Here is a 15,112-nt window from a genome sequence, read left to right on the forward strand (position 1 = left end):
CGTGATGTGTACGTCGGGGAACTTAAAATGTTCTACCTTCTCCACTACTGTCCCGTCGATGTGGATGGGGAGGTGCTCCCTCGGCTGTTTCCTGAAGTTCACGATCATCTCCTTTGATTTGTTGACGTTGAATGAGAGGTTATTTTCCTGACACCACACTCCGAGGGCCCTCACCTCTTCCCTGTAGGCCGTCTCGTCGTTGTTGGTAATCAAGGCTACCACTATAGTGTCATCTGCAAACTTCATGATTGAGTTGGAGGTGTGCATGGCACGCAGGCATGTGTGAATAGGGAGTACAGGAGAGGGCTGAGAACTCACCCTTGTGGGGCCCCAGTGTTGAGGACCAAAAGGGTGGAGTTGTTGTTTCCTACCTTTACCACCTGGCGGCGGCCTGTCAAAGTCCAGGACCCAGTTGCACAGGGAGGGGTCAAGACCCAGGGTCTCAAGCTTAATGACAAGTTTGGAGGGTACTATGGTGTTAACCTGTTGGGGATGGGGGCGCTGTTTAGACTATTTATGCTAATTTGGCTAATTTTTTAAACGGCTTCCCACAAAATCCTTGATCGTACAATATGCATATTATTATTATTATTGGATAGAAAACAGTCTATAGTTTCTATAGGAGTTGAAATTTTGTCTCTAAGTGGAACAGAGCCCATTCTACAGCAATTTCCCTGACATGGAGTCAGATTTGAGAAATGTTGGCCACTCTTCTGAAGTCAGTTATAAGGGCACTGTCGTTGCTATGACTATACGGACACTTCTTACGTCTTCCCCTGGATGCCTTTACGTGATGACGATTCCAACGGGGTCGATTGCGCGTTCACAGGCCCTACAAATGAAAAAACCCTGAAGCTAGTCATTCTTTGGGAGCTGCGTCATGAGCCTAGAGGACACCGGCGCGCACCTGTTCCAAGCGTTAGTTTAGCCTGTTATATTTCTCCGGTCATCTTTTCACTCGTTATAGGAGTTAAAAACATCATACGGTAGTTAATTTAAAGCGTTTTATAGCAATTTATATCCGTTTAGTGCGATTTTGGGACATTTATTTTTGCAACGATGTGAAAAGTTGGGCACGCTTTTCAGTTCATCCCGAACGCAGTTGACATTTCCACATGGCAAGAGGACAGCTTTCCACCAAAAGACGATTTCTCCCAAGAAAGGATCCTTTGCCCAAGATACTGATGGAAGAACAGCTCAAGGTAGGACATTTTTATTATGATAAATCGTGTTTCTGTCGAAACATTTTAGTGGCTTAGGACGCCATGTTTTTTGACGTAGCTTCGCTTGGCGCAAACTGTATTGAAAAGTAAGGATAAATTAAAAAATGTAATAACGCAATTGTATTAAGAATTAAATTGTCTATCAATCCCTGTCCACCCTATATTTTTTAGTCACGTTTATGAGTATTTATGTATAAGAGTAGATCACTGTCTAAGTGGCGCAAGGACTTTTTCTTTACCAGCTTGTCTACATTTCACATTGTCTAACCATGATTTTGGTGGCTAAATATAAACATTTTCGATCAAACTGTATATGCATGTTGTAATGTGATGTTACAGGAGTGTCATCGGAAGAATTCTGAGAAGGTTAGTGAAAAAATTAATATCTTTTGGCGATGTTGACTTTTATCGCTCACTTTGGCTAGAATCAATGCTGGGCTGCTAATTGCTATGTGCTAAGCTAATATAACGATTTATTGTGTTTTCGCTGTAAGACACTTAGAAAATCTGAAATATTGTCTGTATTCACAGGATCTGTGTCTTTCGATTCGTGTATGCTGTGTATTTTTACGAAATGTTTGATGATTAGTAGTTAGGTAAACACGTTGCTCATTGTAATTATTCTAGTCCATTTGTGATGGTGGGTGCAATTGTAAACTATGCCATCTACCTGAAATATGCACTTTTTTCTAACAAAACCTATCCCATACCATAAATATGTTATCAGACTGTCATCTAATGAGTTTTTTTGTTGGTTAGGGGCTATAAATATCTTAGTTTAGCCGAATTGGTGATGGCTACTGGTGTTGGTGGACAAATAAAAGATGGTGGATTATGCTAATGTGTTTTTAGGTAATAGATGTACATCTTTACATATTGTGTCTTCCCTGTAAAACATTTTAAAAATCGGAAATGTTGACTGGATTCACAAGATCTGTGTCTTTCATTAGCTGTATTGGACTTTAATGTGTGAAAGTTAAATATTTTAAAAAAATATTTTTTTTGAATTTCGCGGCACTGGTTTTTCAGTGGGGGGGGGGGGGGGTGTGCCGCTAGCGCCACGCTGATCCTAGACAGGTTAAATGCTGAGCTGTAGTCAATGAACAGCATTCTTACATAGGTATTCCTCTTGTCCTGATGGGATAGGGCAGTGTGATGGCGACTCCATCGTCAGTGGACCTATTGGGGCGGTAAGCAAATTGGAGTGAAAAATTGCTGTGTTTTTCTGTGACATGGTGGTGACCTAACATAATCATTTGTGGAGCTTTCGCTGTAAAGCCTTTTTGAAATCAGACACTGTGGCTGGATTAAAGAGAATTGTATCTTTAAAATGGTGCCTAATACTTGTATGTTTGAGAAATTTGATTTATGAGATTTCTGTTGATTGAATTTGACGCACTGCAATTTCATTGGCTGTTGGGTTAATTTGTCTGGGAGCAAGGCGTCGATGTCCGCGACGGGGCTGGTTTATCTTTTTGTAATCCGTGATTTGCTGTAGACCCTGCCACATACGTCTCGTGTTTGAGTCGTTGAATTGTGACTCTACTTTGTCTCTATACTGATGCTTTGCTTGTTTGATTGCCTTGCGGAGGGAACAGCTGCTCTGTTTGTATTCGGTCATGTTTCCTGTCGCCTTGCCATGATTAAAAGCGGTGGTTCGCGCTTTCAGTTTTGTGCGAATGCTGCCATCAATCCACGGTTTCTGGTTAGGAATGGTTCTAATATTCACAGAGGGTACGACATCTCCGATACACTTGCTAATAAACTCGCTCACCGAGTCAGCGTATACATCACTGTTATTGTCTGAGGCTTTCCGGAACAGATCCCAGTCCACGTGATCAAAGCAATCTTGAAGCGTGGAATCCGATTGGTCAGACCAGCGTTGGATAGACCTGAGCACGGGCGTTTCCTGTTTTAGTTTCTGTCTATAGGCTGGGAGCAACAAAATTGAGTTTTTGTCAGATTTGCCGAATGCAGGGCGGGGGAGGGCTTTGTATGCCTCGCGGAAGTTAGAGGAGTAATGATACAGAATTCTACCAGATTGGACATTGGCGAGTAATATCCTCGGAAGCGGTGGATGGTGTGCTCGCCTTCTGAGTATGACCAGTAGACCGTTCCGTCTGCCTCTCATGCTGCGACTGCGTTGTTTTGGGTCAGCCTCCGAGATAAGATCCCATGTCCAGGGTGGAGTTCCAAACAAAGGGTCCACTTCGGGAAAGACGTATTCCTGGTCGTAATGTTGATAAGTTGACATCGCTTTAATATCCAATAGTTATTCCCGGCTGTATGTAATAACACTTGAGATTTTCTGGGCTAACAATGTAAGAATGAATACCTAAAAAAACAAATAACTGCATAGTTTTCTAAGGACCTGAAGCGAGGCGATGGCGCCGACAAAGATATCCATATAAAACAATCGTGACCTTCTCTTGTGAAGACCAGACGTAAGAGAGAGAACAATGGCTAAACATGGTCTTAAACTTGCAATGCTCCACCCCCCTGCCAACCCCCCCACTCCACCAATCACCAGGATGCCCAGCGTTAGAACATTCCAGGCATTCCTGTGATTGGAAGATAGCAGGTTGATTGGCCACGCGAACACTGGGTACTGGTATGTACAACATAAACAACTAACAGCATAACACATAGCTGTCTGTGCGGGTCGCTACAATACTTTTAATTAAGTATAACAATTTGGTACTTTTCCCACCACTGCTTATAAGGATGTTTTAATGACTTGTGAGTTTATAGCTTAATAGTACTGTTCTGATAGCTGTACTTCTGTACAAAGTATTATATTGTCCTATGTTGTCATCTAGTGGTAAATGTGGGTACTATAGCTTTTAATTTGCTAACTATCGGTGCAGAGCTATTTCCTGTCAGAACAGAAAAGACAGACAAGCTCTATTCGTTCATTTTAGTAGGTCTTGGTTAAAGATGAGTCTGTACATACTTTCGAGTTATTAGAAAATGCTTTTGCTAATTCAAATTGGGTTTCTAGAATATTAATGTTTTTTGCATGTTTATTCTAGTTTTCTAAATTCCGATGATGCTAAGCTAATTACGCTAACTATCACCCATTCACTTAACATTGTGCGTTAGCATGCTAGCTATCGTTTTGGGATGGAATTTAGCTTCTTGATTTTTGGATGTATCTAGCTATTTTAAGTGTTCAGATATCTCTCGTGACAAAGCTAAATCACATGTATTAAGCTATATGGACACTTAGATGATGTGTATATGTTTAGTGGTACATTTCCTGTGATTGTCATCATATCTGCACGGTCATGTTGGCTAGCTAGGCTAGTTGTGGTTGCTCACTCGTGATAGAGATGCTGTTCTTTATTTGTATCCATTTGTGTGAATGTATATAGGGAATTTTTCTCATACAGTTTCTCCTTTCTGTATCTGTTACAGTTTTCAAACAAAATGTCTTCAACTAAAGATTCTTAATGGTACCAATGCCTTTTGATTATTTACTGGAAGAGTGTAAGCTGTCTGCCAAGCTTTGTAGCTTACACATTGTGCAGGTAGAACTACTCTTATTACTATGCTTCGAGTCAGTGTTATAACACAGTATAGGTGTTATAAGGCATTATATGTACCTCACATAACAAATATGTTATCCAACGTTTTGTATTATTTGATTGGCATACAGCATAGAGAGGCATTGGAAAAAGACAACATTGCTGTACTGTACCTTTCACCTCCAGTCTGCATTCGCACTGCTTTGTTCCATACTCATTGATGATCTTGCAGGTGTACACTCCCGTGTCCGACTTCTGAGCTGAGTTGATGGTCATTTCAAAAGTGCAGTCCTTGGTCTCACGCACTTTGTGGTGCAAGTCTGTTTTTATCGTCTCCCTGTCCCTCAGCCTGAACAAAGAGAGAGTTCTATATTTAGAAATATTTTGCAATGTTTAGAGATGCATTACAATGGAGAGTGAACTACAGTATACTGGTTTTATAAAGACTACATTGTAAATATATTACAGAAACCTAGCAACCATTGTCTTGCCAATGTGAACCATGCCAATGTGGAGAAGGCACAAAACTCTAATGGCAAGATACAATATACAAAAGTATGTGGACACCCTTTCAAATTAGTGGATTCGGCTATTTCAGCTACACCCATTACTGATAGGTGTATAAAATCGAGCACACGGCCATGCAATCTCCATAGACAGACATTGCCAGTAGAAGGGCCTTACTGAAGACCTCAGTGACTTTCAACGTGGCACCGTTGTAGGATGCCACCTTTCCAAGAAGTCAGTTAGTCAAATTTGTGCACTGCTAGATCTGCCCCAGTCAACTGTAAGTGCAGTTATTGTGAAGTGGAAAAGTCTAGGACAGGCCTGGGCAAGGGCCTTTTGTTTTTCAAAGAAAAGGAAAGTAGACAATGAATGTAGGGTGTTCCAGCAAGAGTGGAGGTATCAGGGAAAGCTGTGTGCTTGGTGTGCAAAGAGAGCATTGCTGTCTTGAAAGACTACAACTTGTCCCGACACGTCCAGACAAAGCATGCAGAGAAATATAGGAATATGTCTTCTTAGCAGAGGGCAAGTGCATCAAAATAGTTGCTTTCTCAGTTGCAAAAGCAGCAAGGACTTTTAACAAAACTGCATTCAACAAACAACGGAATTGAGAGAGCTAGCTATGTACTGCCCCACAAAATTGCTAAACATAGTGAGCCATTTCCTGAGGGCAAATTCATTAAAGAATGTTTAATTGACTCTGCAGCAATACTTTCCCCCGACAAGACAGAGCTGTTTGAAAATGTTTCCCTGTCAAGACGAACAGTGACACGGCGTGTTGGGGACATCGCAGAGAATATGGAACAACAGTTGAAAGACAAGGTAAAGGATTTCACCTATTTCTCATTGGCCCTGGATGAGAGCAGTGATGCACGTGACACAGTGCAGTTGTTGATATTCTTACGAGGCATAACCCCAGACTTTGAAATTACAGAGGAGCTTGCTTCAGTGCAGTCAATGAAGAGCACAACGACAGGGAAAGACTGTGACCACTGATGGGTGCGCAAACTTGACAGAATAAAACATTTTGGTCTTTTGAAAAGGATACAAGATCAAGTAGCTGAGCTGAACCCAGATCAGAAAATTATTTTCCTGCATTGCATTATTCATCAGGTGCTCTGTAAATGTGTTCTGAAAATGAGCCATGTTGTGGATACAGTCATTTAGTGGTAAACTTCATAAGAGAAAAATCTTTAAACCACAGGCAGTTTATCTCACTGTTGGAAGAGACAGAGTCGGGTTATGCAGATCTCCCCTACAACAAAACGTGAGATGGCTGAGTTTGGGGAAGGTGCTTAAAAGAGGGGTTGGGTTAAAACTTCTTTGGGCTAGGGGGCAGCATTTTCACGTTTGGATGAAAAGCGTGCCCAGAGTAAACTGCCTTCTACTCAGGCCCAGTTGCTAATATATGCATATTATTAGTAGATTTTGATGGAAAACACTCTGAAGTTTCTAAAACTGTTTGAATTATGTCTGTGAATATGACAGAACTTATTTGGCAGGCGAAACCCCGAGGACAAACCATTCAGATTTTTTCTTAGTTTTTGAGGTCACTCTTTTTTTCAATTGAGAATCCAGATTTGTAAGGGACCTTCTTGCAGTTCCTATCACTTCCACTGGATGTCAACGGTCTTTAGAAATTGGTTGAGGTTTTTCCTTTGAGAAATGAAGAAGTAGCCATGTTCAGAATGAGGCTCGAGTGAAGTGTACTGTTTGTTAGAGGCGCGTGACCAGAAAGCATGCTACACATTGTTTTCCTCCGGTATTGAACACAGATCATCCCGTCTTCAATTTTATCGATTATTTACATAAAAAAATACCTAAAGTTGTATTACAAAAGTAGTTTGAAATGTTTGGACAAAGCTTACAGGTAACTTTTGTAGTCATGTTGAGCGAGTTGGAACCGGTGTTTTTCTGGATTAAACGCGCCAAATAAATGGACATTTTGGATATCGACGGAATTAATCGAACAAAAGGACCATTTGTGATGTTTATGGGACATATTGGAGTGCCAACAGAAGAAGCTCGTCAAAGGTAAGGCTTGAATTATATCTTTATTTCAGCGTTTTGTGTCGCGCCTGGAGGGTTGAAATATGATTGTCTGTGAACGTTTGCTTGGGTGCTATCCTCAGATAATAGCATTGTTTGCTTCCGGCGTGAAGCAATTTTGAAATCTGACACATTGGCTGGATTCACAACAAGTGTAGCTTTAATTTGGTATATTGAATGTGTGATTTCATGAAAGTTTAAGTTTTATAATAATTTATTTGAATTTGGCGCTCTGCATTTTCACTGGATGTTGGCCAGTTGGGACGCTACTGTCCCACATATTCCAGAGAGGTTAAATGCGGAAGACACTTTCAGTTGAATACATTCAGTTGGGCAACTGACAACTGTAGGTATCCCCTTTCCTTAACCAGGTGTGGGACCTGAAGTTGGAGATTGCAAATGAAAGGAAAATATGTGGATTTCACTCAACTGCAAGATAAAGAATGGTTGGCTGAATTTGCCTACGCCGTGGACATCATGGCTCTCATGAATGAACTGAATTCCAAACTACAAGGGAAGGGGCTTTTTGCACATCAGAAATGTGCCTTGTCAAAGCCTTCAAGGGAAAATTACTCCTCCTGACCTGCCAAGTAGATGCCAACAATCTCACCCACCTTCCGACACTACTAGTCAAAACTCTGGATCACTGTTATACTAACTTCCGCGACGCATATAAGGCCCTCCCCCGCCCCCCTTTCGGAAAAGCTGACCACGACTCCATTTTGTTGATTCCAGCCTACAAACAGAAATTAAAACAACAAGCTCCCGCACTCAGGTCTGTTCAACGCTGGTCCGACCAATCTGATTCCACGCTTCAAGACTGCTTCGATCACGCGGATTGGAATATGTTCCGCATTGCGTCCAAAAACAACATTGAAGAATATGCTGATTCGGTGAGCGAGTTCATTAGGAAGTGCATTGACGATGTCGTACCCACAGCAACGATTAAAACATTCCCAAACCAGAAACCGTGGATTGACGGCAGCATTCGCGTGAAACTGAAAGCGCGAACAACTGCTTTTAACCAGGGCAAGGTGACCGGAAACATGACCGAATACACACAATGTAGCTATTCTCTCCGCAAGGCTATCAAACAGGCAAAGTCCCAGTACAGAGACAAAATAGAATCGCAATTCAACAGCTCAGACACAAGAGGTATGTGGCAGGGTCTACAGTCTATCACGGATTACAAAAAGAAAACCAGCCCCGTCGCGGACCAGGATGTCTTGCTCCCAGACAGGCTAAATATCTTTTTTGCCCGCTTTGAGGACAATACAGTGCCACTGACACGGCCCGCTACCAAAACCTGCGGGCTCTCCTTCACTGCAGCCGAGGTGAGTAAAACATTTAAACGTGTTAACCCTCGCAAGGCTGCAGGCCCAGACGGCATTCCCAGCCGCGTCCTCAGAGCATGCGCAGACCAGCTGGCTGGTGTGTTTACGGACATATTCAATCAATCCTTATCCCAGTCTGCTGTTCCCACATGCTTCAAGAGGGCCACCATTGTTCCTGTTCCCAAGAAAGCTAAGGTAACTGAGCTAAACGACTACCACCCCGTAGCACTCACTTCCGTCATCATGAAGTGCTTTGAGAGACTAGTCAAGGACCATATCACCTCCACCCTACCGGACACCCTAGACCCACTCCAATTTGCTTACCGAACCAATAGGTCCACAGACGACGCAATCGCAACCACACTGCACACTGCCCTAACCCATCTGGACAAGAGGAATACCTATGTGAGAATGCTGTTCATCGACTACAGCTCAGCATTTAACACCATAGTACCCTCCAAACTCGTCATCAAGCTCGAGACCCAGGGTCTCGACCCCGCCCTGTGCAACTGGGTCCTGGACTTCCTGACGGGCCGCCCCCAGGTGGTGAGGGTAGGTAACAACATCTCCACCCCGCTGATCCTCAACACTGGGGCCCCACAAGGGTGCGTTCTGAGCCCTCTCCTGTACTCCCTGTTCACCCACGACTGCGTGGCCATGCACGCCTCCAACTCAATCATCAAGTTTGCGGACGACACTACAGTGGTAGGCTTGATTACCAACAACAACGAGACGGCCTACAGGGAGGAGGTGAGGGCCCTCGGAGTGTGGTGTCAGGAAAATAACCTCACACTCAACGTCAACAAAACAAAGGAGATGATTGTGGACTTCAGGAAACAGCAGAGGGAGCACCCCCCTATCCACATCGACGGGTCAGTAGTGGAGAAGGTGGAAAGTTTTAAGTTCCTCGGTGTACACATCACGGACAAACTGAATTGGTCCACCCACACAGACAGCGTTGTGAAGAAGGCGCAGCAGCGCCTCTTCAACCTCAGGAGGCTGAAGAAATTCGGCTTGTCACCAAAAGCACTCACAAACTTCTACAGATGCACAATCGAGAGCATCCTGTCGGGCTGTATCACCGCCTGGTACGGCAACGGCTCCGCCCACAACCGTAAGGCTCTCCAGAGGGTAGTGAGGTCTGCAGAACACATCACCCGGGGCAAACTACCTGCCCTCCAGGACACCTACACCACCCGATGTCACAGGAAGGCCATAAAGATCATCAAGGACAACAACCACCCAAGCCACTGCCTGTTCACCCCGCTATCATCCAGAAGGCGAGGTCAGTACAGGTGCATCAATGCAGGGACCGAGAGACTGAAAAACAGCTTCTATCTCAAGGCCATCAGACTGTTAAACAGCCACCACTAACATTTAGCGGCCGCTGCCAACATACTGACTCAACTCCAGCCACTTTAAAAATGGGAATTGATGGAAATTATGTAAAAACGTACCACCAGCCACTTTAAACAATGCCACCTAGTATGATGTTTACATACCCTACATTACACATCTCTTATGTATGTGTGTATGCTGTGCTCTGTATCATCTACTGCATCTTGCCATCTTATGTAATACATGGACCACTAGCCACTTTATACTATGCCACTTTATGTTTACATGCCCTACAGTACTCATCTCATGGGTATATACCGTACTCTGTACCATGTACTACATCTTGCCTGTGCCGTTCTGTACCATCACTCATTCGTGTATCTTTGTGTACATATTCTTTATCCCTCTACAATTGCGTGTATAAGGGAGTAGTTGTGGAATTGTTAGGTTAGATTACTTGTTGTTATTACTGCATTGTCGGATCTAGAAGCACAAGCATTTCGCTACACTCGCATTAACATCTGCTAACCATGTGTATGTGACTAATAAAATTTGATTTGATTTGATTTGATACTAGTCTGTTCCCTGTCAGATGACCAGCGGGAGAAGTATGCATCGGTCCTGCGTGCTTTCAATGGTGAGTTTTCTCGTCGTTTTGAGGATTTCAAAGTATTGGAAAATGACATGCTGTTGGTTTCCTCTCCTTTCACCTTCAATGTGGATAACGCTCCCATTGACCTGCAACTTGAGCGTATCGATCTTCAGTCTGATGCAGTGATTGGAGAACTATTCAAAGCAATGTCACTGACAAGGTTCTATGTATCTCTCGATGAACAAAACTTTCCAAAGACTAGGAGTCATGCTCAGAAGATGTTTGTACTGTTTGGGGCAAACTATGTATGTGAAGACATTTTCAGTGATGAAATATAACAAGTCAAGGCACAGATCATCCCTTACTGACTCTCACCAATCCTGCGCATAGCGACATCAGAAACTAAACCTGACTTCACTGCTCTAGTCAATGCCCATCAGACTTCACTCCTCACACTGATTGAGTAGTACATCTTTGGGCTAGGTGTTCCGCTAGCGGGATCACATCCAGTGAAATTGCAGGGCGCCAAATTCAAATGACAAACTCATAACATTAAACATTCATGAACATATCATATCATTTAAAAGCTTAACTTCTTGTTAATCCAACTGCGTTGTCAGATTTCAAGAAAGCATACCAAGCGATTATTTGAGGACTGCGCACAACATCAAAATACTTTTTCAACCAGCACAGGCTTCACAAAAATCACAAAAAGCGATTAAATAAATCACTTACCATTGAAGATCTTCCTCTGTTTGCAATCCCAAGGGTGCCAGCTACACAATGAATGTTTGTTTTGTTCGATACAGTCCTTCTTTATACTTCTTTATATCCCAAAAAGTATCTTTAGTTGGCGCCATTGATTTCAGTAATCCACAACTTCAACATGCATACAAAGGAATCCAAAAAGCTCCCGGTAAACTTCGTCCAAATAATGTTTCTAAACAATCCTCAGGTACCCTAATATTTAAATAAATGATAATATTTCAGAAAACGGCGTTCAATAGGAAAGGAAAATAACGAAGAGCGCGCCATCATTCACACGCGCCAAAAGCCTACCTTTCCTGATTAGCTCACTTTGGAAAAACTACAATTACTTGTTTGTTTTTCAAGAAACAAGCCCGAAACCCTGTTTAAAGACTGTTGACATCTAGTGGAAGCCATAGAAACTGCAATCTGGGAACTGTTTTTATATATAGACCCATAGACTTCCATTGGAAATTCAGGATACTGCCCCTTAGCCAAATGTAATGTTGAGCTCTCTCTCTTTCTTGTGTTTTTGTGCATACCTGTGAACAAGAGTTCTGTCCGTGATGCTGAATGCAGTGTACTTTTCCCTCCGTGTAGTTCATTGCATGTTTAATAATGAAAATACCTACCAATAGGAGAACATGGATGTGGTTTATATGTTAAAGTGATTTACAAAAGATATATCTATCAACAGAGTCATACACATGATGTATAATCCTGTCATATGATGTGGCCCTCCATGGAAAATCATTTCCCAGGCCTGGTCTAGGAGCAACAACGGCTCAGCCGCAGTGGTAGGCCACACAAGCTCACAGAACAGGACCACCTGTTCTGAGTGCTGAAGGGTGCAGCACGTAAAAATAGTCTGTCCTCGATTGCAACACTCACTACCGAGTTTTCAAACTGCCTCTGGAAGCAACGTCAGCACAAGAACTGTTCGTCGTGTGCTTCATGAAATGGGTTTCCATGGCCGAGCAGCCGCACACAAGCCTAAGATCACCATGCGCAATGCCAAGCGTACGCTGGAGAGCTGTAAAGCTCGACGTCATTGGACTTTGTAGCAGTGAAAATGGCTCTCTGGAGTGATGAATCACGCTTTAACATCTGGCAGTCTGACGGACGAATCTGGGTTTGGCGGATACCAGGAGAACGCAACCTGCCCTGATGCATAGTGCCAACTGTAAAGTTTGGTGGAGGAAGAATAATGGTCTGGGGCATGGTTCTGTGCTTCCAACTTGGGGCAAAAGTTTAAGGAAGGCCCTTTCCTGTTTCAGCACAAAGGGAGGTCCATAGAGAAACGTTTTTTCGAGATCGGTGTGGAAGAACTTGACTGGCCTGTGCAGAGCCCTCACCTCAACCCCATCGAACACCTTTGGGATGAATTGGAACGCCAACTGCAAGCCAAGCCTAATCGCCCAACGTTCATTGTGGCTGAATGGAAGGAAGTCCCCGCAGCAATGTTCCATCATCTAGTGGAAAACCTTCCCAGAAGAGTGGAGGCTGTTATAACAGCAAAGGGGGGACCAACTCTATATCAATGCCCAGGATTTTGGAAAGAGATGTTTGACGAGCAGGTGTTCACATACGATACCTTTGGTCATGTAGTGTATACATGACAAAACACATTCTGTATTGTATCAATAACTCTTGTACATTACAGCAGGCTTTTTCAGTTTAGGTTAAATACACAGAGCATTGAATTGATGATTTAATGGCGTAAGGAAACCTACCAATAAACCATGGGTTTGGGCTGTCCATTTAGTCGGACAGACATGGTCACTTCTTGCCCCTCAATGACCGCTTGATCATTCATAGTTACCTGTTAAAACAGAGGATGAGCCATTTTGAAATGGGAGTTGACAGCACATAGTCTCATTTCCATGCTGTCACTTTTGAAATGCAAACTACACTATATGGAACATCGGTAACACTTTACATGACAAACAGTGTCATATTACATTATGATGTCATATGATTGTATATATAATACATACATATATAATACATATATAATGTCATATGAGTGTCAAAACCCACATTTGTTCCAATTTGTTTTTTCCCTGCCGAGAAGTTTCCTTTTGTTTGAAAGTTTGTTTCTTAAACCCTTTTGTTGTTGTAATGAATTCTTTACAGTCATGTTCTTTTTCCCATTATATTTTAAATAACTTGTAGAAAATAAACTTCATGAAACTGTCATGAAGCATTATGACCATCCTGAAACACTTTACTTGGACTAAGAAAATACACTTTATGACACTGTCAAGAAGCATTATGACCATCCTAATCATACAAGCCAAATAGGCCTACCACGTGCTTTCCCTTATATCAATCATCAGTCACAACAAGGACATATTGTCCTGCTCCTGGAATCTGCTCCTGCATTCATCCCAGTCATCAGCAACAGAGCACACATCAATGTGTGTGCAATTACAATGATAATTTAAAATGGTAAATAAAAAAATATATACAGTATATATAACATGACATGTAAGCTATGGTGTAATGGAATGTTTTGACTTGTGTGGTAGGTTATGTGGGTTTTGACACTCTTACGTAGATGCCATAACCAGCCATAAAATAATGCAATATAAACTCAGCAAAAAAAGAAAAGTCCTCTCACTGTCAACTGCGTTATTTTCAGCAAATATAACGTGTAAATATTTGTATGAACATAACAAGATTCAATAACTGAAACATAAAAGGAACAAGTTCCACAGACATGTGACTTACAGAAATTGAATAATGTGTCGCTGAACAAAGGGGGGGTCAAAATCAAAAGTAATCTGGTGTGGACACCAGCTGCATTAAGTATTGCAGTGCATCTCCTCCTCATGGACTGCACCAGATTTGCAAGTTCTTGCTGTGAGATGTTACCCCACTCTTCCACCAAGGCACCTGCAAGTTCCTGGACATTTCTGGGGGGCCCAAGCCCTCACCCTCCAATCCAACAGGTCCCAGATGTGCTCAATGGGATTGAGATCCGGGCTCTTCGCTGGCCATGGCAGAACACTGACATTCCTGTTTTGCAGGAAATCACTCACAGAACGAGTGGTATGGCTGGTGGCATTGTCATGCTGGAGGGTCATGTCAGGATGAGCCTGCAGGAAGGGTACCACATGAGGGAGGAGGATCTTCCCTTTAACGCACAATGTTGAGATTGCCTGCAATGACAACAAGCTCAGTCCGATGATGCTGTGACACACCGCCCCAGACCATGACGGACACTCCACCTCCAAATCGATCCCACTTCAGAGTACAGGCCTCGGTGTAACGCTCATTCCTTCGATGATAACCGTGAATCCGACCATCATCCCTGGTGAGACAAAACCGCGACTGGTCATTGAAGAGTACTTTTTGCCTGTCCTATCTGGTCCAGCGACGGTGGGTTTGTGCCCATAGGCGACGTTGTTTCCGGTGATGTCTGGTGAGGACCTGCCTTACAACAGGACTACAAGCCCTCAGTCCAGCCTCTCTCAGCCTATTGCGGACAGTCTGAGCACTGACTCGGGCAGTTGTTGTTGCCATCCTGTACCTGTCCCTCAGGTGTGATGTTCGGATGTACCGATCCTGTGCAGGTGTGGTTACACATGGTCTGCCACTGCGAGGATGAGCAGCTGTCCGTCCTGTCTCCCTGTAGCGCTGTCTTAGGCATCTCACAGTACAGACATTGCAATTTATTGCGCTGACCACATCTGCAGTCCTCATTCCTCCTTGCAGCATGTCTAAGGCACGTTCAATCAGATGAGCAGGGACCCTGGGCATCTTTCTTTTGGTGTATTTCAGAGTCCGTAGAAA

At 43.1% G+C, this 15,112-nt stretch overlaps 1 protein-coding gene across 1 annotated transcript in view; it reads right to left on the reverse strand.

The window, feature by feature from the left end:
• Positions 1–15,112, reverse strand: part of LOC129817018 (striated muscle preferentially expressed protein kinase-like) — a gene marked incomplete at its 5' end in the record, with an annotated part of 113,456 nt that overhangs the window by 80,487 nt on the left and 17,857 nt on the right. Inside the window, 2 exons of the mRNA XM_055872003.1 lie at positions 4,924–5,099; positions 13,048–13,136. Coding sequence (XP_055727978.1) covers positions 4,924–5,099; positions 13,048–13,136 — 265 coding nt within the window. The remainder of the gene's footprint in view (positions 1–4,923; positions 5,100–13,047; positions 13,137–15,112) is intronic.

This window comes from Salvelinus fontinalis, chromosome 19 (genome assembly GCF_029448725.1).
Source record: "Salvelinus fontinalis isolate EN_2023a chromosome 19, ASM2944872v1, whole genome shotgun sequence".
NCBI classification, from domain to species: domain Eukaryota; kingdom Metazoa; phylum Chordata; class Actinopteri; order Salmoniformes; family Salmonidae; genus Salvelinus; species Salvelinus fontinalis.